The sequence below is a fragment of the Dendropsophus ebraccatus genome, chromosome 10 (genome assembly GCF_027789765.1).
Source record: "Dendropsophus ebraccatus isolate aDenEbr1 chromosome 10, aDenEbr1.pat, whole genome shotgun sequence".
NCBI classification, from domain to species: domain Eukaryota; kingdom Metazoa; phylum Chordata; class Amphibia; order Anura; family Hylidae; genus Dendropsophus; species Dendropsophus ebraccatus.
In genome coordinates, this window is record NC_091463.1 from 58,273,985 (window position 1) to 58,299,880 (window position 25,896).

A 25,896-nucleotide genomic window follows, 5' to 3' on the forward strand; every position below is an offset into this window, starting at 1 on the left:
TAATGATGCTTGGTTTGTAATGACAATAGGCCACATGATACTAAGCTGATTAATATTTATAGGACACAACTAAAAATAACAACAGAGTCAATAAAAGCTTCTCATATGCTAATCAAAGCATCTGCTTTATTCTATCTGTAAATGTATAACAAAAACCATTATCAAACACACATTCCCTTCCAGCATTTCAGTGGCCTATTAGGATAGTTTGCAGATGTTTTAACCCCTTAATAACCGGGCACTTTTAAAATCTGCATTGCAAAACTTATTTATTTTTTTTTACGTTTTTCTTCATGCAGCCATATGAGGACTTTCAAAAATGTTTTTATTAAACTTTGCTAAATTGTATAATCAAGTTTAAGTAATATTTGAGTGATCACAGGAAGGCAAGGTGAGCCTCTTCTCCTATATTACATACATACATCTTAGTATAACAATTTCACCTCATTCAGCAAACACAAAGGTAACTATAACAACAATGGTAGCTTAAAGAACAAATATCCATACAGAACAAATTAGGGTGAGCACCGGAAACTAAAACAGTCCCCCTTATCCCAGTGTGTGGGAAAAGTGGGCAGTGTCCAGTGAATCCAGACTGTGGGTGCTGTAAAGCCAGTATCCATTTAAACCAGTCTGTTGATGCTATAAAGCCATTCTCCAGTGAATCCAGACTGTGGGTGCTGTAAAGCCAGTATCCATTTAAACCAGTCTGTTGATGCTATAAAGCCATTCTCCAGTGAATCCAGTCTGTGGGTGAAGGTATCCTAGTGTGTGGGAGAAGTGGTCAGTGTCCAGTGAATCCAGGATGTGGGTGGTTAACCCATTGGTATGCCAGTGTGTGGCTGCTGTGAAGCCAGTCTCTTGTGATTCCACTGTGGGTGCCGCAAAGCCAGTGTCCTTTACAACCAGTCTGTGGGTGCTGTAAAGCCAGTGTCAATTTCAACCAGTCTGTGGGTGCTGTAAAGCTAGTGTCCAGACCAGTTTGTGAGTGCTGTAAAGAGAGTGTCCATTCAAGCCCGTGTATGGGTGCTATAAAGCCACTGTCCTTTCAAATCAGTGTGTGGGTGTCCTTTCGAAATATTACAAAGCACATTCAAATCCCAATCAAGCTCCTTCCAACCCCTGTACAATAAAGTATTCACCCCCCCCCCAATTAGGTTACATCGGTGGCCTGTCACATCTATAGAGGCACCAGTAGGGGCACTATCCCCCATATAAATTTATTTGAGAGCTGTTAAAGGGGTTATCCAGCGCTACAAAAACATGGCCACTTTCCCCCTACTGTTGTCTCCAGTTTGGGTGGGGTTTTGAAACTCAGTTCCATTGAAGTAAATGGAGCTTAATTGCAAACTGCACCTGAACTGGAGACAACAGTAGGGGGAAAAGTGGCCATATTTTTGTAAAGCTGGATAACCCATTTAAAACCTCATGCAACGAATTCCCTTTCGTGAACCATAGAGCAAACCATCTACCATCCTGATATCGTAAAAAATTTACAAGAACAGTTAGGCAGTCACAATGCCTGTCTGTAAAAATAGGACATGAAAGCTACTATTCGTTGTCACAAGTGCCAGTGAATAAAAACCCCACGGCTATGGTAACAAAAAGGGAAATGTCATGGGCATTTGTGCCTGGATAATACTGTTTTTGGGGTTCTATGAGATTATCATATTATTGGGGATGTAAAGGGGGAATGTTACTTGATATTTTTTTTTAAAACTTGTGGGAAAATTTTTTAAGACACAGGCACGTGCCTTTTTGCTGACTGATGTTTCGGTTCTTAATATCAGTCACAGCGGTGGTGAAATCCGGTCCTATCTAGGCTTTGTTCAATTTGATAAAGGTCAGCCTCTCCACACTGGGGCAAGAAAGTCTCCTCCTTGTGGGTTTCCCAATGGCCACTGCCGCACTAAACAACCTCTCAGATGCCACATTGCTGGCTGCTGCGGCCAGATGTTGACCTTCTCTGCCCAGAACTGCACTGGGTCAAAAATATTTAGGGGTAACGGTGACTCCAAGTCTGACTCTGACCCTGGCTTTTGTACCCCAACTATCCTTGTTATCTGGTTCCCCTGACCTCTGTTGGTACAGCTAATCCAACACATGGAGGGATGAATTCCACTGTGTTGTCATTTGGCAGATCAGCTGATGTTGTTGCAGTCCACACTTGCATTGGATCTGGGTGCCACGTACAAGTGGCTGAAGTGGGTACAAAGTTTCCTTGCCATCTTCAGGAGATCCTTCAGTCCTGGGAAGGACAACCTGACAGCGCTTGGCTTAGCAATGTTGGTACGCTACAGGGACAGAGTTTGTTTTGGCGTGGTGACTGGACAAGGTGGTGGAGGTAGACAATGAAGTCTCCAGATGATGTCCATGCCGAAATCTAGGAGTAGATTGCAATGTGACCTCCATTTCTTGTTGCTGCCGCTGCAGCTCTCCCAGATGGGCTGTTATCCAGTGTCCCTAGCCATAGCTGTAGATGCTATGTGCCCAATGCGAGACAGAGAGCTTTTGTGTTTTTTGGGTGGTATCAGGTTGTGAACAATGATAAGGGAGTTCACATTTAGTTAGTTATGTTGGTTAATCGTCTATAGTAGTGTATATAGTTTATTAATATGTTATGGTTGATAGTAGTTAAAATGTTTTTGGGATATAGTGTATGTTGTTAAATTAAGATATGGTATGTTTATTTTTGTCTTTTATTTTTATATTTAAAAATTGAAGGCATACAGGGCAGTCAATTTAGCCAGTTGTCTATTTATCATCTATGGGATAGGGTGGGTGCTGCAGCAATGTTTGTGGTTTCCCCCTGGTCCCCAGAGGTAGATGTAAGGAACCTACTGCTTTCAACCAAGGCTGCATTATCCTGACTTGCAGAGATGGGGCTGTGCGATAGTAGCTGCAGCTGTTGTTGTTTACAGGCAAGAAGTGTTGTGGGGGTCCCGGTTCTTCCAGGCAATGGGGTGTTAGCATTCCATGTGCTAATGTATAGAAGCAGTACCTGGGTTTAAACCCAAACCCTGACCCACTTTATGATCACAGATGCTGCAGATAGCATCATGGTCTTTGCCACCACTGACAGAAAAACTGCCACACTACTGATCTCAGTCGGCAGTTCTTTGTAGTAAGCACACTGCTAGACTGTTGTTGAGTACTGCCACTACCTTGGAGTTCCCCTTGATTGCCTGTGCTTTCCTATATACCAGTCTGGTGACTACCTGACGCTGTACTCCTTCCCTTTTGCCCCTAAACCAACAAGCTGTGGATGGGACCTGACACTGGCTCGGTGGAAAAAATACATCTTTCTCCCCTTGGCACAGATTGGTGATTGCTGGCTCTAGGACTGACTGCCATGGACCTTTAATTTTGAATGAATTCCATTCCACAGCCTGGCTGGTATTCACCTGACCACTAGGTGCTACTGGGAGCCGAAACCTTCATCCAAGCCTGTTAGGATCGCCATGTCTGTTGCTGCCACTGGCCATACTGTTAGTGTTAAGGAAGGCCCCTGCTGCACCCGCTCTTCCTGCGCCTCTCCTCATGCGGGCACTGGGGGCCCCACATGCTTGTGTCGGCGCTACCTCCTCTTTGGCCCCTGTTCCACAGTCCTGCTCTCCGCTGTCTTGGCTGGCACACGCGTCTCGCCTACTAGGGCGGGCACACATCGACTGTCACAGTTCTAAAGGTACAGTGTGTCCCTAAATTGGTTAGTGCACCAATCACTTATAAATGTACACCAGTGCTGACATTCCTTGTTGGAGCCTCTGCATGCTTCCATAGTGTGTGATTCTTGTGGTTTCTACTGCCCATGATTTCAGCCGTGAGTCCTGCTGCCCCTGGTACCTACTGCCCGTGGTTCCTACCGCCCATGGTTCCAGTTAGGAGTCCTGCTGCCCCTGGTTCCTACTGCCCCTTGGTTCCTTCCGCAAATGGTTCCAGTTACGACTCCTGCTGTGTCCCAGCCTGCCTACGTGTCTTCTGCTGCACCTCACCTGCCGCCAAACCAAACCAGGTGTAGCGACCTGAGGGTCGCCTGCTGCAGTAAGTCCATCCCATTTTGTGGTGGACACTGGTGAAAACCAGCGGCCCCTTATACTCCGCCCCCTGGTGCAGCTTGCACCATTGCTAGTGGTAATACAGGGGATCCACGACTCAACGTTACACTCAACGTCAACGTATACCCTAAATTGTGAATAAGGCAATATACCAGACATACAAAATTGCCTTACTATTAGGTGAAAGAGTGATGTTTATTTCGATTTGGTTTTATTCCGAGCACATTAGATATCTTCATTCTAGGTAGTATAACATTTACGTATGTTTTATTTTAAAGGGTATGTCCATTCATTTGAACAGCCTGTTAACACATTCATACATGTTACAAGGCAGTGACCAATTCTTCTATGAATAGGACCGTCCATTGCATTGTGCTATCAGTAGCTATGGCCAATGACAGCACTGTGGAACATGTGAATGTAGCCTTACTGCCTATCTGCTGTTTTAGATTACAGATGATGAGGGGCATAGCGAATGGAGTCATATATGACTGTAAGATTTATTGGTAGTCTGTATAAATCCTGTATACCCAAATACACTTCTTAAAGAAAATTCTTGCTGTATTGCACGTTTTACATTGTAGATGCATTGCAGCAATAAGAGAAATGAAGATGTAAAATGCACACACCCTTTAATATTTATGGGCATTTTCTTTCAAATCGTAAACTTTTCCTACTGACTGCACAGCTATTAGCAATAAACTATTAGTCAGTCCAGTACTCTAATATTTCTGGCTGATCTAATGTTACAAAATAAGGCACTACACCATGTTCTATAGTTTGGTTTTGAATGTTTCTATATTCTAACTTTTACATGTATCCCCCTTATAAAAATGATGCTCCCAATCCCAGTAATCAGCGTAAGAACTTTTTGCTTGACTTCTAGGCTTCTTGTTTTCTGCTCTTTGATGGCTAGAGCTTAGACTACAGCTAGTCTGAGTTTCCTCTGCATCCCATGGGGACTCTTCCTGATCAATAGGCTCTGAGACATCTTCTGCAAAACAGTACTCCAACTGTTTTGAGGTTTTATCAGCGGAATCTGAACCCCCTGCCTTATGTACCTTACGCTTTGGCTTGCCATCATGGTGGTGACGCCAGATGTTTCCTTTGTGCTGATCACTTGAGCTGCTCTCGCTTTCAGAGGTTAAGTACAATTCTTTATTGACTTTTTTCTCTTCCAAAAGGCAGTCGAGTCGATTTTTTAACTTTGATCTTTTTCTTTTCCATACTGCCCGAGCCTTAGCCTCTGAGTCAAAATCAGAGTCACTTGTTTCCGAGTCGTATTGATGATATAAAACTGGCTTCTTTTTATGGCCATGAGTCACTTTAAACTTTGAATGTTTTTTTAATCGGTGGTAATATGACTGTAATAGGTGATCTAACAGATCCTCGTGGCAGAACTGAGAATGCAAGGAAATATTGTGGCGTTTTAATTTTTTCAGCTGCTTAATTCTTCTTTGCTTCCTTGAAGCTCTTCTGATATTTGTTTGCTTACCCGACAATTCGCTGACATCCTCACTAAAGTATTCCGACGTGCTGCTTATCTCTTCCAGAACTTCTTTAAGTTCACTGTTGGGCACTGAGCTAAGGCTATCATTGTCCTCATCCCATATTTTTTTGTATAATCGCTCACAGGGCTTTATCAAACAAGGCTTTTCTGCTTTTGTTACTGGAACTGAAACCTCATGTTCACTTTTAACCAGGTGCCTGAAAGTTCCAGTAGCATCTTTTCTTCGATCTAGAGGCACTTGTGATTTTCCATCTGACTGCTCAGCAGGGGCTTCACATTTACCACTATCATCTTCTGTTTCTTCCTCCAACTCTGGCATGAAGTTCATCTCTGCAAAATGTCCATTAAGGTTCTGGAGTTTTATCTGGAAGCTGTTTCCTTTCCAGCGCACCACTCTCCGGCACCATGGGTTGTTTGAACTTTCTTTGGTTTCCAAAAATATTCTGGCATACTGTGGATAATGGTAATAATTTAACAAATAGTTAATAAATTCATCCGTTTCATAAATTTTCCTTTTTTTAGAAGGTCGGTTAATGGAATCATCTGATAGTTTAAAGATCCGTTCACCATAAGTCATTTGCGTATTTGGCTCTTCGTATGTTTTATCTTTAAACTTAGGCTCCTGATCAGCTAAGTTGTGGTAACTGTTTTCGGTCCTGGGGTCCTTTCTTTGTCTGTGTTGGTGTGTCTCAGTGTCTCCCCCTGAGATTGTAATTTCTACCTTGTCTTGAGTGCACATGCCCATTTCGTTGTGATTGATTTCCTCATCTGAGACATGTAAAGACATAACCTTACTGTTCTCCGAGTAGGTGGACACAGAACAGTCACTCAGTGCCAGATAATCACAGTTCATTTGCTCTTCCTCAAGTTTATTGACTTGAACCAAATCCTTCAGAGACAAAACGCAAATTTATAGTTACTTTTATGGGTAACAATCTATTGGTAAATACTAAATACATCAGACAACTACAGAGGGAAACCAGAATTCAAACTGTATTCAAATTCAAAGTTTAAACTGTATATAAGCTGAAAATAACAAGTACTCACATACTCACTTTTCAAACAAAGACTGGTCCTGAACAGAACAATAGTCATGAGAACTGTATGGGATCTAACATATGAGTTTATACTATGGTTTCTGTCAAATTGTTAAAAAAAACTTTACGCGTACTTTAACTCGTACTGTGTTTTCTGCAAATTTGATGCTGTAAATCAATGTAACCAAATGATTAATGATTGAACACAGGATCAAGTACTCAAATATGGTATTTGTGAATGTTGCCTGAGAATGTGTCACTAAGATTTTTTTTTTCAATTTATCAGATACTTAAACATGTGCTTTTTTTCTCACATGTTCATAGTTTTTATTTGTGTCCATTACTATGGGGGGGGGGGGGGCCACCATATTACCTAAGCTTTTTCAGTGCTATGTTAACAGCATTTAGAGATATGCTTTACAGCAGCCAAATGAACCACTGAAAACAACATTATGATTTACTTATATGGGAAAGTTTTCTAGTCATGTTTTAAGACCTGGGCAGAGGTCATTTTGCAAGTAGAGCAGCTATGCCATTCTCATGCAGCCTGGTCTGCCTCCATGGTACGGCTTGCACCAGGAGACCCCCAGACCCCCCCTTCCCTAGACCAGACATCCCTTGTGCACAAGTGACATCACTTGTGCGCCGGGGAGCTGGGAGAACAAATTAACGATAGGAGACTGTGCCGGGCTGGGCGAGTGTGTGTGTGTGTGTGTGTGAGAATCCTACTCATGGCCCTACCAAGGTGATCCAAAGTAATGCCAAAGAAAAATTGACACTTCTCTTTGTGAGTGATTCCAGTGTAGCTGCAGGTAGGCAGCGTCTGGCAATTTTTATCTGCACTGTTGTGGGTAATAATGTCATGCTTGGGATCTGTTGTCACTGACAACCATCTGGATGGAACATATCTTAACTGTCACAAGCACCTGCAGAACTCATAGAAAACACTCACATTCACTTTGTCCAATATGGTAGTAAGAAGCTTTATTGATTCAAGTCGTCTCTGAGCAAGGAGCAGCTTCCTCTCCTGCCATTCTTCAGTGTCCTCTTCTTCTTCTTCAGGACAGATCTCCTGTTGTTGCTGCTGTTGTTGTTGTTGCTCCTGCTGCTGCTGTTGTTGCTGCTGCAGCTGCAGTGCCTTCTGCTGTCTCTGTTTCTGCAGTTTCCTTTTCAGCCTGGCCCTCCGTTTCCTTGCTCTTGCCTTTCTCTCCTCAAGTTTTCTTTTTCTGAGTATATAGAACATACATTAGGGGGCACATTTATCATCTGTGCAGTTTTTTTTCTGTGCATTTTTCTATGCTGCGCAAAATTTCACAGATCTTGCTCAAAATGTATTTGCCATGATAAATCTTGTGCATTTTTTGTGTGCTTCAAAATTTTTGTGCCATTTTTTAGCTAACAAAACTTGGCAAAAAAACAAAACAAATCAGGGAAGGAGTGGAGTGCTGTTCCGCAATTATTTTGAACATAAACTAAAAAAAAAATTGCACGTGATAAATCTGGCTAACAAATCAGCTAACAAGAAACCACAGCCCTCTGAGTGGAAAAAAATAAAACAAGCGCAGCCGTCGTAAACTGCTCTCCTATATATAGAACAGACTAGATTGCAAAGTAAATGAAGCTTATGCATATCTACAGTATGAATTACACTGCTTAAAAATGGTCTTAATTGTAAGACCAAAACATTGTATTTTGGGTGCAATAAAGACAGAGTTTTTTTTTTTTATTTCTTCTGTTGGAGTCCCGCTGTGTTTTACTTGGATATATTACAGCACTTGGGGTTGTAGGAGTGCTTATCGCTTGCACACACACCATTGCTGCAACAATTTTTGTGTAAATTATTACAGAGCTGTGGCTCAAGTGGAAAGAGGATTTATACCCAAAAAGTTAAATATATTACATAAATTTGTAATCTGTTGTAATTCATGGATGAAAAATTGATCAGATGGAAAGTTTTGCCATTGCACCACGCATTTCCCTCTGCACATAGGGTGTCATAAAGGGAGATTCCTTACTCAGAACCCCCTCTCTAAGCCAGAGTACAGAACTGCTAAATAAGAGAAAATCTTAGTCTAACAGCCTGCCCATGTATTATTTTTTTCTCATAATAACAACTTACTTCCTATAGGTAGTAGAAGAATCAATTAGAATTAGAATCTAGGTGAGAAGGGAGGGGATATTGTCAATCTGTGGGGCGCTGGACCCGCCCCAAGTGCATAGAGCCGGGAAAAAGAATGGTGCTGAGCGTGGGCACCGAGCAGCGTTTTGAAAAAAGGACCACGCCACCGGGATCCCCTCACCGACGCCAATGGAGCAATGCAGAAAACAAACATCGATACACCTCATTTTAAATTTGTTTTAAAAACTTCATTTCTTATTCCAGTGTACGAGCATGGTAACACTACGCAGAAGGACTCAGGAAAGGAGTTTCCATCAAAAAAATAGAAGAATCACCCCTTCCTCTATACATGTTGATCTATACTGATTATAAACTGAAACTGAAAAATATTTTCTGTCCCATCATGTTAGAGAAGAAGCTGAGGATGTCAGCTCATACAGCAGATTATACTGTCTACTTAAAGAAGAGGCACGTTGTGACAACACAGCACACAAGTGAATTTCATTAAAGGGATATTCCTATTTCATCAATAACGCTTATTAAGGGGCTGTATTTTTTTTGCAGCCATAGCAGCGTGCACCATTTATTTGCTGACTAACTTATTTTTTGTGACTTTCACAGACAAACCATAAAAGACCATGGCTGTTTAAAATCCTTAAATAAAACAATAGCTTAGTGTAAAGTATTAATCAGTTCACTCACAGCACTTCACAGCAGTGTACCTCATAGAGCTAAAATCAGACTCCCCTGGCCAACCCCTTTAATGTATGAAAACTTAAGCTTACATTTAAAGGGGTACTCCAGCGGGGGGGGGGGCTATTTTGGGATCTGGCCGGGGAGGAGGTGGCAGAGAGAAAAGACGTCCAGACGTAGTTTTTATGAATACTATGAAGCGTCATTCTGCTGCTGTTCCAGATCGGTGTGCGGTCAATCCCGTCACCATGAATACGTCCACACTGGATGAGTTCCGTGCACAAAACCTATTCTCATTTCATAGGACTTGTGCAAGGAACTCACCTGGTGTAGACATATCCATGGTTACTGAGTCTTCTGGCAGCGAGAGCGAATGCTTGTCGATTGGGAAAAAACAGAATGACAAGTAAACTTTGATACATTTCACCAGCCTTTCCCTTACCTTTCAGCCTCCTCCTCTTCTTTCTCTTGTTTCCTCTGCTGCTCCAGCTCTTGTAGTTTGAGGCGTTCAGCAGTCCTTTTATTTATGGCCTCTTCACTAAAATGATTGGTTTCGTCAACAGATATCTGATTAAATAAAATATAAAATCATTAAACAAGATACATAACTGCAATTTGAATTATCTTCTACCTTTGTGGCTTTCTAGTTTTAAAAAAAGGTTTATGTTTCACTGTTTCCATTTTATTTTTTTGCTGTATACAAAAGTGTAGTTGTCTGCGCTACTTTATACAGTAATATATAATGGATTCTGCCAAATGACATAGGGAAATCTTTTTTTAGCATTTGTTAACTTTACATTTTTATGATTTTCAAGAGTATAAAACATATATGTTAAACATAAACACAAATGCAGTGTGAATCCTGTGGGTGTAAACTGCCAACAGCAGCCAATCACAGCTCCTCTAATATTTTACCAGACCTGAAAGCTGAGTTGTGATTGGTTGTTGTTGTGCTTATGCCATTGTATATCTAACACACCCTTTGATAAATCTCCCCATAAGTTTTTAAATGGTCATAATGAAAAATATCAAAAGTTTTGATTGGATGGGGTCTGAAAATGAGTCCATGCTTAGTGCATTCTCTCCTGGTGCTGTGTCACATGACCAAGATGGCCCCTTTCAAACATCTGTGTGCAGCCTTGTAGGCTGGCCATATATCACAGTCTGAACACATATCTATTAAAGGCAAGTACACTATGATTTATGGCCAGCATGCAGGTGTATGTATAATCTCTGTTTAAACCGCCTAGAAAGAAAAAAAGGCAGAACAATGGGCACACTTGTTCTGAGGAAGGGAGAATTTTCTCCCGAAACATGTTAAGGCCATGTTCACATGGCGTAAGAGACTGTCCGGTCTCTGAAAAGATCATCGCTGCTGGTACTGAAGTACTGGCCAGATGATCTCTCGGCCCGCAGAGTGCTCCATAGTGTGCTCCATAGTGTGCAATGAGAGGGCTTTCTGTGGCCACTATTCAATGAATAGTGGCCACAGAAAACTGATATGTTTACTATGTCGCTGCTAGGGGTCCCGGCCGGAGTGTATACTCTGTGTATACACTCCGGCAGTTATTCCCTCGGCCTGCAGCACAACGTAGGTTCTGTACCAATCACGGCACTTACGTTGGGTAAACATGGCCCAAACAGGAAAGTGCAACAGCAACCTGCAAGTGCCAGTCCTGGCGTGCAATCTGCACAGTGTGAACAGAGGCATTGGAGTGCTGGCCATTTTTTGCTTTTTGTATATCACAGATTGCACATGGATAAGTGAAAGAGGCCTAGGTCTGTGGGAACATCCTGTTCTCAAAGACACAGAGCAGGGAAAGAAGTGCCCGACTGAATGCTTCTCTCCCTGCTCATTCTAGTGTTTGGTCAGGGTCTGATCACTCAGACCCTGAATGATAAAAGGAACTGGACATGTCACAAGTTTTTTGTTTTTTTTTAAATGACAATTGGTAACATGTCTGCTCTGTGTTTTTAAATGGCCTGCAATGCAGATTTAAATATAAAATGATCTGATTAGATTCCATGAGGAAGTGCTTTACTTTTTGTCCAGACATTTTTCCATGCATACTAGGTTTCTGTATGCTTGCTTATGAATGTATGCTTTAGGAATCTTTTTGATATTTCACCTTAATATCACATGCCAGGGATTTTCCATCCTCCGAAGTAAACATGAGCTTCATCTCTTGTAGTGATCGCACTGAAGCTATAGTACTTGATAGATTTTCATACTGAATGAATGCATCAAATGGTTGAAGACCACCAGTACCCAACTGGTTTCCACTATCATCTTCTCTATAGGGATCAAGCATAGGTATGTCAATGTTTACAATGTTTCCAAACTTTTCAAAAGTGGTTCTCAAAATTTCTAAACTTGGCTTTTCTGTATTCGAATCCAATGCTAAAAACCATTTACATGGCAAACCCTCCAAATGAATACAAGACGGGGTATCATTTTCTGCACTGCCCTCTAAATCGTCTACTATTTCTGCCAGTAATTTCTCAGTGTTATCGTTGGCTGGAAGGTCAGCAGGCGCCACAGTTACTGCCATGTGTAATGGTCTGGGCAGGCAACTGATTGGCAAGCTTTGCCCATTGAGCTTTTCAAAAAAAATTTGAGCCATCTGTTTAGTGTCTGTTTCACCTTCAATTCGAATAAATTCCTTGGTGGTTTTGGAAACCCTAACAGAACTGAAATTGTCTGGAGCCACCAAGGTTTTCAGTTCTTCCAAAATGTCCCAGTTTGATATTGGTCTAGGTTGTTCTGTTTCTTCTGGAAGTAGGATTGAGATGATTAACTTTGCCTTGGGTTTAAGATAAAGATGGTAAACTGCACTGAGCTCCACGGCTTCAGAGTCATCATATACTGGAGTGACTATCATTGTGTTCAGGTGATCTGCAACAAAAGAAGAAGACAATGTGTTAGAAGCCATTGTACATACAAAATAAGAGCTGTGGCACATAATACTGTAGACCCTAAATTGTAATATAATTTTCATAATGTTTCTACTGTACCTCCATACTGTATGTCATGTCTTCATATAGAGGCATACTATGTTTGTGAAACCTACCAAAAAATGTGGCAGACTCCACTTTTCACTATAAGGCTATGTGCGCCCGCATCCCAATTCACCGCTGCACACAATGGAGGGTGTGGACGGAGCCGCACGCTCCATTGTGTGATTTGACATGTTCTGTGCAGCTGCTATTCAATGACATGTCAGTTTTTTTTGCGCACGGATGGAATCCTGGCCAGAGCACATACTATGTGTATACACTCCGGCCGGGATTCCATTCATTCAAATAAAACGTATGTTTTATATAAATCATGGCCGTTACTGCAAATTGCAACAACGGCTGTGATTTATGCAAAACATACGTTGTGTGAACATGGCCTAAAAATTTTATTTTATTTTGGACGGGAAGAATATTTCTGTACACATTGAGTCTTACGGATCCTGTAAGGCAATACCATGGTGTCTGTATTGCTCTGGAGTATAGTAGCTGTAGGCTCCCTGCACTGTTGTTCAAACTTCTATATCCTGTGCACGAGTCTTTACTTATATAGAGAAGTTTACTGACATTCACAAACACTCTAGGGAAAATAAATAAAAGCGTAGACGGCGTTAGCTGAGACTAGACAGACTCTAAAGTCTGTTTACACAAGCCCATTACCAGCTAAATAAATGTTCCTTTAAATGTTCATTCCCCATAACTGGAAATGTAAATTTTTTTTCTAATGTGGAGCCGCGTCATAGAGGAGTGGGGGTTTCCTCCCATTGGGGGTGGGCCAGCCCGCCTCCAGTGCTTCGCCACTGACCAGTGCCCAGGAATAGAAAGTCGCTATACGCAGGAACGAGGCCGCAGTTCAAAAAAGGACCGCAGCACCGGCTTCCCTGCACTGGCGCCGTTCTATCCATGTGCAAAGCGGCAAGCGAAGTGAATTTTAACTGTTCGGCATTTGAATGAATATTTACCCAGAAGTAACAATTGGAACTTGAACTTTTCCCGGTAACCAAATGTTTTTGTGAGTGTGGATGGTGGGTTGTACCTGGTGAGTTTAGCACTGGTGAGGCTTCACATACAGTACAGTTCTGTATAAGACTTCTGGAGTGCATATACAGTGCAGTAGTAGTACAGTCAGTGCCCATTCTTTACAGTGCTGGTGGGGGGGGGGGGGGGCACTATATAGTAAAGGATGAGTGAGGAGTTGGTGACTACTGTACTATAATTGCTGGTTTTGTTGAACATTTCTTGTTAAAATGTCCTGTACAGAATAGTGCTGTTCTGTACTGTAGTGATTAAACTGGGCACTTTTCAATGAATAATAAGTAATTAAGTAATAATGAATAAATTGCAGGTAATTAGTGGTTGGTGTGGTAACACATTTACATTTTTTTACTATGGGAAAACACTGCTCGGTTCACAGACTGCCCTCCTGAACCAATTAGGTTCGAGAATAGAAGTACCACTGTATACTCTAAAATCTGTAAGGTTTGTGTCCATGACATGTAAATAGGGTTAAGAAAAATGTCTTTATTTGTATGCGCTTTTCTTTTTATCAACAGGTAAAATCAAATCCCAAGTCATCCTTAGTCATCGCTCATCCAACACTCCCTGATGAAAGATAAATGATCTCTTGTGGATTTGTTTGCAGTGTGAAAATAGCAATGCCCTTACAGTGAAAGAGATGGAGTATATAAACATTATATATTTATATAATTAAATAATTTATTCTAAAAGCAAGTATTCATCATGTGCTCAATTAAAAATATATTTCATATGAAATAAATGCCTTTTTTAGGCGCAGATGGGGCAGATCGGCGTAAAAATATTCGCAAATGGTATTTTTGCGAACATTTTTTTCGCATCTGCGCCACCTTCGCCAGTGGGGTGGAGAGGGGGCATTACAGGGGGTGTGGCTGCACGCAGAGGGGACGCGGCCTCTGTGTGCGCCGCATTTATCATTTTTCCGGTGTAAAAATGATACTGAAACCTACGCCAGCTCCGAGCTGGCATAGGTTTTAAAATTTTCGCACCGACGGGCTCCGTGCGATTGGGATTTATGTAGAGGCTATGCGTCTCTATATAAATCCCCTAAGCTCCGGGACTGCAGGGACATTTGTAAGCCCGGCGTAAAGAAACGTTGGACTTTATAAAAGTGCAGCCCTAACGCTGTCCCACACCCACTGTGCCTGCCTACTTGCCTTGATGTGTCCTAGGCGACAGTCATATAGGTAGAACAGCACACAAGACAAATACGAGACAAGGACAAGTATACACAATGGCAGGGGGTCAGCAAGCTATGGTCAAACCAGGAGAGGCGGATACTAGTACAAAGTCTCTAGGAAATAAGGTAAACCAGAATAAAAAAAAAAAACAGAGGACAAAGATACAGACCAAGTCAGGAGACAAACATGTAGTCAGGGACACAAGCCAAAGTTAGATTACCAATAGATCCACATAGCAGGCATCAGGCATAGTAAGTGCATGATTTTTAAAAGAAACAAAGTCCCCGTCTGAGAGGTGATTGGGGCAGACAGACAAGCTATATTCCTTTAATATGACATTCAACAAGACTGCAAAAAGTAGTTTAGACACATGAGATGCCCATTTGGTATTGAAGAATTGTTCTTTTTTTCACCACTGGTCAAGTAGGTGTTGCTTGGGGAAGGTATATAGTTTAATGTCTACATCATGACTGCCTGGTGCCGGATCAGTGGGGATTTCCTCTGTTAGGCTGCGTTCACACTACGTATATTTCAGTCAGTATATGTATATTTCAGTCAGTATTGCAACCAAAACCAGGAGTGGATTAAAAACACAGAAAGGATCTGTTCACACAATGTTGAAATTGAGTAGATGGCCGCCATATATATAACTGCCATTATTTCAATATAACAGCCGTTGTTCTTAAATAACAGCAAATATTTGCCATTAAATTGCGGCCATCCATTCAATTTCAACATTGTGTAAACAGATCCTTTCTGTGTTTTTAATCCACTCCTGGTTTTGGTTGCAATACTGACTGAAATATACTGACTGAAATATACGTAGTGTGAACGCAGCCTTAGGGTGCCTTCACACCTACCGACTCGCAGCGTTAATAACGCTGCAAGTCGGCTAGGTCCTGGCAGATCACTGTCAGTACATACACGCAGCGGTCTGAACGACTGCTGCGTGTATGTAAATCTGCCGGCGACTTAACCCCTTCCGATGCCGGCCGGCCGCCTCCCGCTCAGCTCTGTATACATTACAGTGGCTGCGGCAGGGCAACACACTGATTGGCCGGGCGCAAGAGCAGGACGCCAGGACCCCGTGGAGCGAGGAGGTAATGTATACAGAGCTGAGCGGGAGGCGGCCGGCCGGCATCAGAAGGGGTTAAGTGGCCGGCAGATTTACATACACGCAGCAGTCGTTCAGACCTCTGCGTGTATGTACTGACAGTGATCTGCCAGGACCTAGCCGACTCACAGCGTTATTAACGCTGCGAGTCGGTAGGTGTGAAGGCACCCTTAATGTGAAAGTTTGGGTCACCAAGGCTACAAGCATGCCATGAGACTGTAATACACAGAGGGATCGCACATCACGGTCTCATGGTGTGTTCGTGGCCATGAAGATCCAAACTTCCACATTAAGGCCATGTTCACATGCAGTAAAACACCGGCCCAGGATTAATCACGGCTGTGTTGCAAATAGTTTACTTACGTTGTGTGAACATAGCCTAATAGGGGAAATCTCTGCTGATTTGGCAGCGGTCCGTCATGACAGGTATACTATAATTGAACCTAACTTTAACTGAAAAGAGAGTCCACAGGTGATAAGAACATGGGTGTCTTTAGGAAGTTAAACCAAAATATTGTGCCTTCGATGAATAGGAATAAGTTACAAAAACAGACCAATCCCTTGAGGGGTGCTGGGCGGGAGGACTTCTTTTAGGGTTCATTAACACAAAGAAAATATGTCACTGATCACTGAGGCAGCTCATCTCTAGAATCATAAGTCCAGTCATGCAGCCCCATAGATTTTGTTAAGCAGAGCTTTATATGCCACACGGTGCAAATCTAAGCAGCAACAAATAAACCCAAGTCACGTACTGCCAGTCCCAGGTACAGTATAATTCAAAATAAGGTGGTAATAAGAATGTGGTAATAAGAATGGAAAAAAGGTACTAAGACACCCTATGGCAATCCCTCACTTTGTTATAATATAAGGTCTCCCCACATGATGGTGTCACACACAGTGATTTTTGGAAAAATACCAAAGCAGTTTTTTGAGCCAAAGTGAATCCAGCAGGAGGCAGCAATTTAACTTGATTCTTTATGTTGCTGATTCCTTTTGAAGCCCCAAAAAATGCATGTGAAAAGAACAACACAGCATAAACAGTCTTCAAATTAGTTCGTCCAAAAAGAAGTTTCTCTCTAAAGCAAATTGTAACTTGCCCTGGAAATCAAAATCCAACTCATTAAAGGGAACCTGTCATCACTGTCACAATCATTGGACAATCCCTCAAGGCTTCTGCCTGCCCCACAGTCAATCTCATCCTAAACATAAAGAAGAGGGAGATGTCTATCAATCAAGGCAGGTTGGTCAAGGAGAGGCTGATCAGTAGTAACTGTCAAAACACAACAATCACTGAGCTCAGGGAGATCAGCAAAAAAACAAACAAACAAACTGTGGAAAACTCATTCACGAGACTCCCTATACACTGCCCCCTATAAAATCTGAATATCCAAGAGAGGGGTCTACTTTCTTTTCATTGCTGCCTTTAGCCAGAATCCTACTCCACATTGACGAGGGGCAACACCCCCAAACAGCTGTTTGTGAATGGATGCCTGGCTTTGGTAAATCTTTGTCATGTTGCAATACTCGCAACTGATTTAGACTTTGAAAAAAAGGGGCCACCCTGGTATTTCCCTATTTGTGTCGCAATACTCGCAACTGAGTGGGATTTATAATGGGCTACGTATCAGGGTGGTTTGGTGATCTCCCCACTGGGGGGCACCTCTTGGCAACAGGTTTCCTTCCCTGGAGGGATATCTGGCTATTCCTGTGTTTTGAGACTCGCAACCGAGGCTCCACGGACCCCTTTCTTGCATATTCAGTAGTAACTGTAGCAGCAGGCAAGCTCCTCCTAAACTTTCTCTGCCCTAATTATGCCAGAGGGAAGAAAGAGGAGATCTCATATGCATACTTTTTTCCCCCAGGGATACTTTTGGCTAATATCAAGTGTAGTATCTGTTTTTATCAGTGCCTAATCCCAGGCCATTGGTAATAAACAGGTAGACTATAAACACACAGTGTTGTAGCACTGAGTGTACGCAAGTTGGTTCAATGGTGTCCTGTAGATGACTCAAAGCCCTAGGGTCCTGTTACAAAAGCTGACTACGGCCCCATCATTTTAGTAAACAAGCACTGATCTGCTGGACCTATTAGACCATCGTTAGCGATATCCATGCAGCCCTTGCCCAAACACCTGATACCTTACCTCTCCTGTTCCCAATGGCTGCATTGTCTAAGCAGCCTGTCAGCTGAAAGGCCGCTCTGCAAATCACAGTCTGCAGCGATTCCTCCGCGTGCTGGTGTTGATAAATTTCCCCTCTTTGTGTGCAAACTGTTTACTCATACCGTACTTGCCATAGTGCTGTCCCTCAGCTTGATCCAACAGCCAGTGACTTAACACGTCCCAGAACACCACTCCCAGGGCAGTTCTGCATCTTTTGCATCAAGCTTTTAAATTAGCTGACGTTAAGGGCCCTATTACACGAAGCGATAATGGGCCGAATTGGGTGATTCAGCCCAAGAGTCAACGATCAGACGATGAAACAATCATCGACTAATGATTGGTTTAGGTTTGGACCTAAAACGTTGGTTGCCCAAACACCTGATATCTTACCTCTCCCCGCTCCTGGTCCTGGTCTGCTCCTGGCCTCTGCAGCTTACTAGTCCCAGCGGCTGCAGCGTCTGAGCGGCCTGTTAACTGACAGACCTCTCAGCCAATCACAGCCACGGCAGTCCCGTTTCATTGTCTGATCATTGTCTCTATTACACAGAGCGATAATCGGCTGTAGCGGCCAGATTTGGCCAAGTATAACTCTATGTAATAGAGCCCTTAACGTCAGCTAATTTAAAAGCTTGATGCAAAAGATGCAGAACTGCCCTAGGATTGATGATCCTGGGACATGTTAAGTAACTGGCTGTTGGATCCAGCGGAGGGACAACACTAATAATAATAATATTTATTTGTATAGCACTAAGAGATTCCGCAGTGCTATGGCAAGTACAGTATCAGTCAACAGTTTGCACACAAAGGGGGGAATTTATCAAGACCGGCGTACAAGTATGCTGGTCTTACATAAAGCCCTGCCCCCATACTGGATTTAGTAAGAAGCGTGCGCCTCTCAGACTTGCGGCTGTAGCATCCCAGGTACAGAATTCTACACCAGTTCTGAGGTCGGGTGCAGTCTGATACATAATTTTTTTTCACTATTTTCTACATTGTAAACTCATATTGAAGAATGTAGATAAAATGATCTAGTAAACAAAAGAGTGGGGTAGCCAAATGGAATGGTTTTGGATTTAAAGGTATGCCTTGTCAAGAGTTAATATATGGAATCAATTGCCTTCATAATACTTTTGAGACCATCATTTGTGTTGTGCAGTACACAGCTCTGTACAGCATTTAGCCCTATTCAACTACTGTACTAATCCACATCATGGTCACTAAAATAACTAAAGAAAAACAATAGTCCATCATTACTTTAGGCATGAAGGTCAGTCAACCTGAATCATTTCTTTAAAAGAACTTTAAAGGTATCCTCAAGTGTATTAATGAAAACCATCAAATGCTATGATGAAACTGCCTCTTGGTGACTAATGAAGCTGATTGAAAAAAATGCCAAGAGTGTGCAAAGCTAGATGGAACAACGCTGAATTTTATCATTACAGTCAGATGTTCAAGGTATAATGGTGTATGCACATCCTTAGTTATTTGATTTTATTATTCACTCTGCTCCTGTTTGCACAAGGATTATTAAAACCAGGTGCCTACATAAGTATCTTCTTCATTTGGAACCTCTAGACATATTTCAAGGCTGTTTTAGGGTATGTGCATACAACGGCATCCCGCCGGATCACCCAGCCTGGATTCTGCAGCTCACTTCTCGCGGCCCCTGGTGGCCATAAGCATCTCTGCTGGGCCCATAGGCTTCATTCTATGGTTTGCCAGATTCCGCCATCCACCTTCAGGCGGACGTCGGAATCTGGTAAACCATAGAATGAAGCCTATGGGACCAGCGGAGATGCACGCACACGCCAGCATCCACGACTGGGCGCAAGCTGCGGAATCTGTAGCGAATGATCCGCCGGGATGCCATAGTGTGCACCTGACAGGGTAGTTACTTATAGGTGTCTTTAGAGACAAGTAAGGGGGGAGGCAACAGCACAAAAATGTGCAACTTTTTGCTTGGTCTGTGCCCTACTCACTGACAGGGTGGCACAACTTGGCATGAAGGAGGCGTGGCATTCCCATGCTCCTGTTTTACTACCATTTACACCTACCATCTGGTATACAGTGTAACACAAATCCACTCCAGCTGGGAGCTGGCATTGATTTCTGAGGCTGCTGTACAGGCGTGCACCTCTCAACACTAGCGCAGGTGAGGGGGCAGAACATCATCATGACCAGTGTATGGATATGCCTTTCTTAATAAATTTCCCCTGCAGTTTTCTTCTTTCTGGAGTAGAGTTTATTTGTATACCCTTTACCCATGGGGAACTACCGGTAATACCAGCTGGCAGTCTCCACAAGGAGTGCAAGATGAGTGCAAGATGCATCTCTGTATCACTGAATGGATTGACAGTTTTACCATGTAAGAGTTTAGATAGAAACTGGCTTAGGGCCCTTTTACACAGAAAGATTATCTGACAGATTATCTGCCAAAGATTAGAAGCCAAAACCAGGAACAGACTATAAACAGAGACCAGGTCATAAAGGAAAGCCTGAGATTTCTCCTCTTTTCAAATCCAGTCCTGGCTTTGGCTTCAAATCTTTGGCAGATAATCTGTCAGATAATCTTTCTGTGTAAAAGGGCCCTAAGGGAAGTTGTCATTGTGTGTCACCCAGCTTTCCAAGACACAGGCCTTTGAATTTTAAAGACTTTTCTTATACTCAAAACTAGGAATACATTAAAAAGAAAGAAAACTTCTTCCTTTTGGCTCAAAGAACACATAGGAAAAACATGCATCAAGACCGCAAAGTCTGAACTGTGGCGATATCATCCAGAAATAGCCGAGACGTTATAACAACTTAAAGGGGCTGTGTCCTCACAGACAAATCATGAGGCTGGGGTAACACACAAAGCCATAAGCAGCTTCGGCAGGGAGGAGAATTAGTCCTTCCTTTATATTTCCATTCCTCTTGGCTCAAAAATGTGGACTATTGCAAAGCTTGCTAAATGCTTAGGGAGAGAATTAGCAAAGGTTAAGCAGAGGAACAGTGGATCAGATTCATTTTTTTATTGTTCAAAGGCCTTTAAAAAAAAATGAAAAGGAAAAAAAAAAGAAGAAGAAGAATCTGATTGGCTACTATGGGCATAAACCGCCCTGTTCCCCTGAACAAGTTTATGGTTATTTTCACTCAATAGTGCATATTATCATTAAAGAGGTCGTCCAGGCAAAATTAAGTTATCTGGGGACTGCGGGGGTCCAACCCCCGGCTCCTGGCTTCCTTGTTATGAATATACAACCTTGGGTATGGCAAATGACCCACGGCTCTATTCACTCCTATGAAGCAGCCGGATAGAGCTGAGTAATCACTTTCTGGCTTATTCCCATATGTCCAGGAATTCAGAGCTATGAAAGGGCTGGATGCAAGAAACTAGACGCATTACACTTAGCATCCCTCCTGTCACTCCCTAGGATGAAATGGGGAATCTGTCAACGTGCTAGATCAAAAAAGTTTTTGTTTTTTTTTTAATAAACCCCTGTCAGAAATTGATTCAGATTTGTAAATTACTGCTATTAAAAAATCTTAAACCTTCCAGTACTTATCAGCTGCTGTATGTCCTGCAGGAAGTGGTGTATTATTTCCAATCTGACACACTGCTCTCTGTTGCCACCTCCGTGAGAGGAACTGTCTAGAGCAGAAGGAAATCCCCTTCTGCTGCTCTGGACAGTTCGTGTCATGGACAGAGGTGGCAGCAGAGAGCACTGGAAAGAACGCATCACTTCCTGCAGGACATACAGTAGGTGATAAGTACTGGAGAGCTTGAGATTTTTAAATAGAAGAAATGTACAAATCTATATAACTTTCTGACACCAGTTGATTTAAAAAAAAAAAAAAAGAAAATTTCGCCGAAGTACCCCTTTAACAGGCTTGAAGTTATGTTGGAGAAACAGATGACAACTATATTTGATACATCGTAAACAAGATACTTACAGGGATTTAAAAGATCTCAAAGCGCAACAGCTAATAACTAAGACAGTGCAGGTGAGGATAAATAGAGATAATTATACAGCGAGGGCCTCAGAGGAGCAAGAGGCAACATCTGGCACCCTCTTTATTTTTCATCAAATTTCTCTCATTGTCCATATGTATGTATAGTTACACGCAAATTTACAGACCTGTTTGTATATACACACACATATATATATATATATATATATATATATATATATATATATATATCATACTATATTTTGCATGATTAAAATGAACAAGCCCCCCCAGATTCTACGCTGACAGCTATTTTTACAGCCATAAATAATCTTTTTGTCGTTGGGTATGTTCATACATGCAGTTCTGTTTTCTGATGTTTTCTATACTTGAAAAAAAAAATCTATGCACATGTTGCAGAAACAAGATGAACAGAATGGATTATCAGATACAGAATGTTCGGCAACAAGTCTGCCATGTATGAAATACAGTCATAGCTTACTGTCAGGATTGTTCATATAAAAGCTAACATTACAAAGTAGTTGCTAATGCGAATAATAATGATCAGATATTGTGTGGCTGTGTTCAGCGATGGGCGTTATGTATACTTTACTGGCGTTGTCGCTCTGACAGATGATAAAAGTAGATCGCATTTAGTGTTACGAGCTGTACAGATGAACACATAGATACCCAGCCATGTAACAGAGACTGCACTTCCCTTAAAGGGATTAGAATAACAGGAACTAGACATTAAAGCATCAGAAGTGACACATCCCGTAATGTAATACCAAAATCTATCCTTATATTATGGGCTGGGAAGTATAATATAAACTTTTCTTCTTACCTTAGCTGTGTGTAGGTCTGCTGGCGTGCACAGGCTGCAGCAAGGCTGGAGAGCTGCTGGCAGGTGGAATATGTGTGAACGGCTTCCTGCTTTTGCAGAAAATGCATCTAATATTAGCTTATGAAAAACACAGGGGGTTTACCGAAGCCCGCTTACTGGCTCAGGTACTGCATCTGGCAAGTAACTGACTATCTGCTGATCCTGCCTCCAACCTGGAGAATGCCTGTGGGCTGTCATTTTATCTGTTATATGGCAATGGAATTAACTTCTTATTAATGTCTGCACTGAAGAGGAGAGAGCTCCCTGTCTAGCTCATACAAGTGTGCGTCTACTGGCTCTCAGTATTCATATGGTCTGTGCCATGGAGCCAGTATCAGGCAAGGTTCACATCAGGGGCGTGGCTAGGATTCACTGGGCCCCATAGCAAAAAATTGTAGGGGGCCCCCTCTTCCCAAAGCACAACATATATATATATTCTGTAATGTGGCCAAAAAATAAAATCTATTGTGGCCAGATCCAGAATCAAGAAGAGCAGAAAGCCAAGGGCTCTGCCAGTCCACTGTATTTAACTATAAGGGCCCATTAGGAACTTTTATGGTTAAATAAATAGGTGCAGAGGCAGACAACCTTCTGTTTAACCCCTTATGTACTGCAGTGTGTAAGTAACCCAATGTTCAGAAGACAGAGATATCTGCTTTACTGTTGGTGCACTGATAGCCCCAGACCTCTTCACGGAGTTCCCACACATTTTCCTACTTGATTGTGGCAGGCAGCGGTCAGGGGTTATCAGTGCAGTGAAACAGAGATCTCTTTGTCTTCTGCTTGTTAACTCTTTTCTTTGTGTTGCAGCATGTATGTAAACATTGGATCACTTACACACTGCAGTACATAAGGGGTTAAGCAGAAGGACACAAGACAGCTCTTACCTTCTCCCCTGGGCCCCCCTGCTGCACGGGCCCCATAGCAGCTGCCTACCCTGCCTCTATGGTAGCTACGTCACTGGTTCAAATTTATGTTGGTGGTTCCAACACGACAGAATAACACAGCATGCAGCATTATTTGTAAAATATTATATACCACAATGGAAATTCAACAGACCCTATAAAAGTCCATGGAGGTGTTGGTGTCGAGCATGCTTCGGATCTGGCACTACAGGTATTTTATGTTGGCATAATAAAACTTTGTACAGATACTGCTGCAGCCGCGGCTGGTATGTTCTGCAAGATGCATTGTAGTTCTATACTCTACTGCAGGGAACCATATAGTATATTATTTATATAATGTATATTATTAGAAAAATGTAAACTTTTTCTTTCACAGCCAAATGCTAAAACCTTTCATCAAACACCTGTGCTGTCTAAATGCTCACTAGACCCTAGCTGAGGGTTTAAAAAATTTTTTTCAGAGAATTTACACTATATTTGTACTGGGGCACTGCGAATGTGACACAGTGTCTAAAAACCATTCCAGCAAAATCTACACTAATAAAATGCAAATAAAACCAAGGGTGCCCTTGCAGACATTTAAAGTTTGCCTTTGCCTAACTTGTCCCCTTGCCCCCCCCCCCCCCCCCCCCGGAACAGTGTGTCAAAGCGCCCCCCTTCCTGCACACTGTCCCTGGACTGGCCGTCGGCACATCCCCACGACCCCCGGCCCCCTCACAGTATCCCCAGGCTGCTGGCACATGGCAACTGTCAGAGTGGACATGCCCCCAACCCCCCCTGCACAGCAACCCGGACCGCCCATGCACACCTAACTTCCCTGGCCGCCCCACCCTGCACAGTGTTCCCTGCCGGACGACCCCCACCTCAAACACCACCACCACACAAAATGTCCCAGGGCCACCATCCCCTTCCACACCGAGATCTCACTGGCATTGCCTCTCCCCCCCCCCCCCCCCCCCCCCCGGTCACAATGACTACCAGTGGACCGGAGAGAAGAGCAGAGGAGGACAAGCAGGAACCAGGGCACATGAGATTACCCCCAGAGAACTACACCCCCCACATGTCCTTCTAACAGTTTGTGGTGGGAGCTGTAGTTTTGCACCCTGTGACCCTTAAGATTGCAGAACTACAACCTTCATCATGCCCTGTTGGCAGTCCGTAATGGGAGTTGTAGTTCTGCAAAAGATTCATTAAAGGATGGCACAGTATAAGAGGGGGGGGGGGAAGCTGTGGCACAGTAGAACTACATCTCCCAGCATGCTGTGTGGTAATATGCAGAACTAAATCTCCCAGCATGCTGTGTTGTAATATGCAGAACTACATCTACCAGCATGGTGTAGAGGATAGACTGTAGACAGGGGTGATTCTAGCCTCTGTGCTGCCCGAGGCGAACTATAGAATGACGCCCCCCCCCCCCCCCCCGGTCAATCCGCCCACATTATAATCCACTACTGCGCCCCCCCCCCCCCCCCACACTGCTGTCCCCAATAAACATAATGTTTGGTCCCTTGCTGCACAGAGGATGTCAGGAGAGGAGGGGGCTGATCTTATAGGAGAGGTCCCAGCAGCACAGAGGATGTCAGGAGAGGAGGGGGCTAATCCTATAGGAGAGGTCCCAGCAGCACAGAGGATGTCAGGAGAGGAGGGTGCTAATCCTATAGGAGAAGTCCCAGCAGCACAGAGGATGTCAGGAGAGGAGGGTGCTGATCTTTTAGGAGATGGTCCCCCTCTTCCCCCCTTATAGATGGTGCCCCTCTCCCCCCCTTATAGATGGTCCCCTCTCCCTTATAGATGGCCCCCCCTCTCCCCCCTCCTTTATAGATAGTCCCCCTCTCCCCCTCCCTTATAGATGGTCCCCCTCTCCCCCCTCCCTTATAGATGGTCCCCCTCTTTCCCCTCCCTTATAGATGGTCCCCCTCTCCCCCCTCCCTTATAGATGGTCCCCCTCTCCCCCCTCCCTTATAGATGGTCCCCCTCTCCCCCCTCCCTTATAGATGGTCCCCCTCTCCCCCCTCCCTTATAGATGGTCCCACTCTTTCCCCTCCCTTATAGATGGTCCCCCTCTTCCCCCCTTATAGATGGTCCCCCTCTCCCCCCTCCCTTATAGATGGTCCCCCTCTTCCCCTCCTTATAGATGGTCCCCCTCTTTCCCCCTTATAGATGGTCCCCCTCTCCCCCCCCCCCTTATAGATGGTCCCCCTCTTCCCTCTCCCCCCTCCCTTATAGATGGTCCCCCTCTCCCCCCCCCCTTATAGATG

The 25,896-nt window shown here is 43.3% G+C and overlaps 1 protein-coding gene across 1 annotated transcript; it reads right to left on the reverse strand.

Moving 5' to 3' along the window:
* Window positions 1–1,366: 1,366 nt before the first annotated feature.
* LOC138765809 (A-kinase anchor protein 17B-like) lies at window positions 1,367–22,773 on the reverse strand. The gene is made up of 5 exons (XM_069942878.1): window positions 22,695–22,773; window positions 11,544–12,310; window positions 9,857–9,981; window positions 7,555–7,828; window positions 1,367–6,454 (listed from the first exon to the last, which is right to left on the reverse strand). The coding sequence occupies exons 2-5, from the start codon at window positions 12,294–12,296 to the stop codon at window positions 4,859–4,861; spliced, it is 2,748 nt and encodes a 915-aa protein (XP_069798979.1). The 5' UTR covers window positions 12,297–12,310; window positions 22,695–22,773; the 3' UTR covers window positions 1,367–4,858.
* Window positions 22,774–25,896: the final 3,123 nt, after the last annotated feature.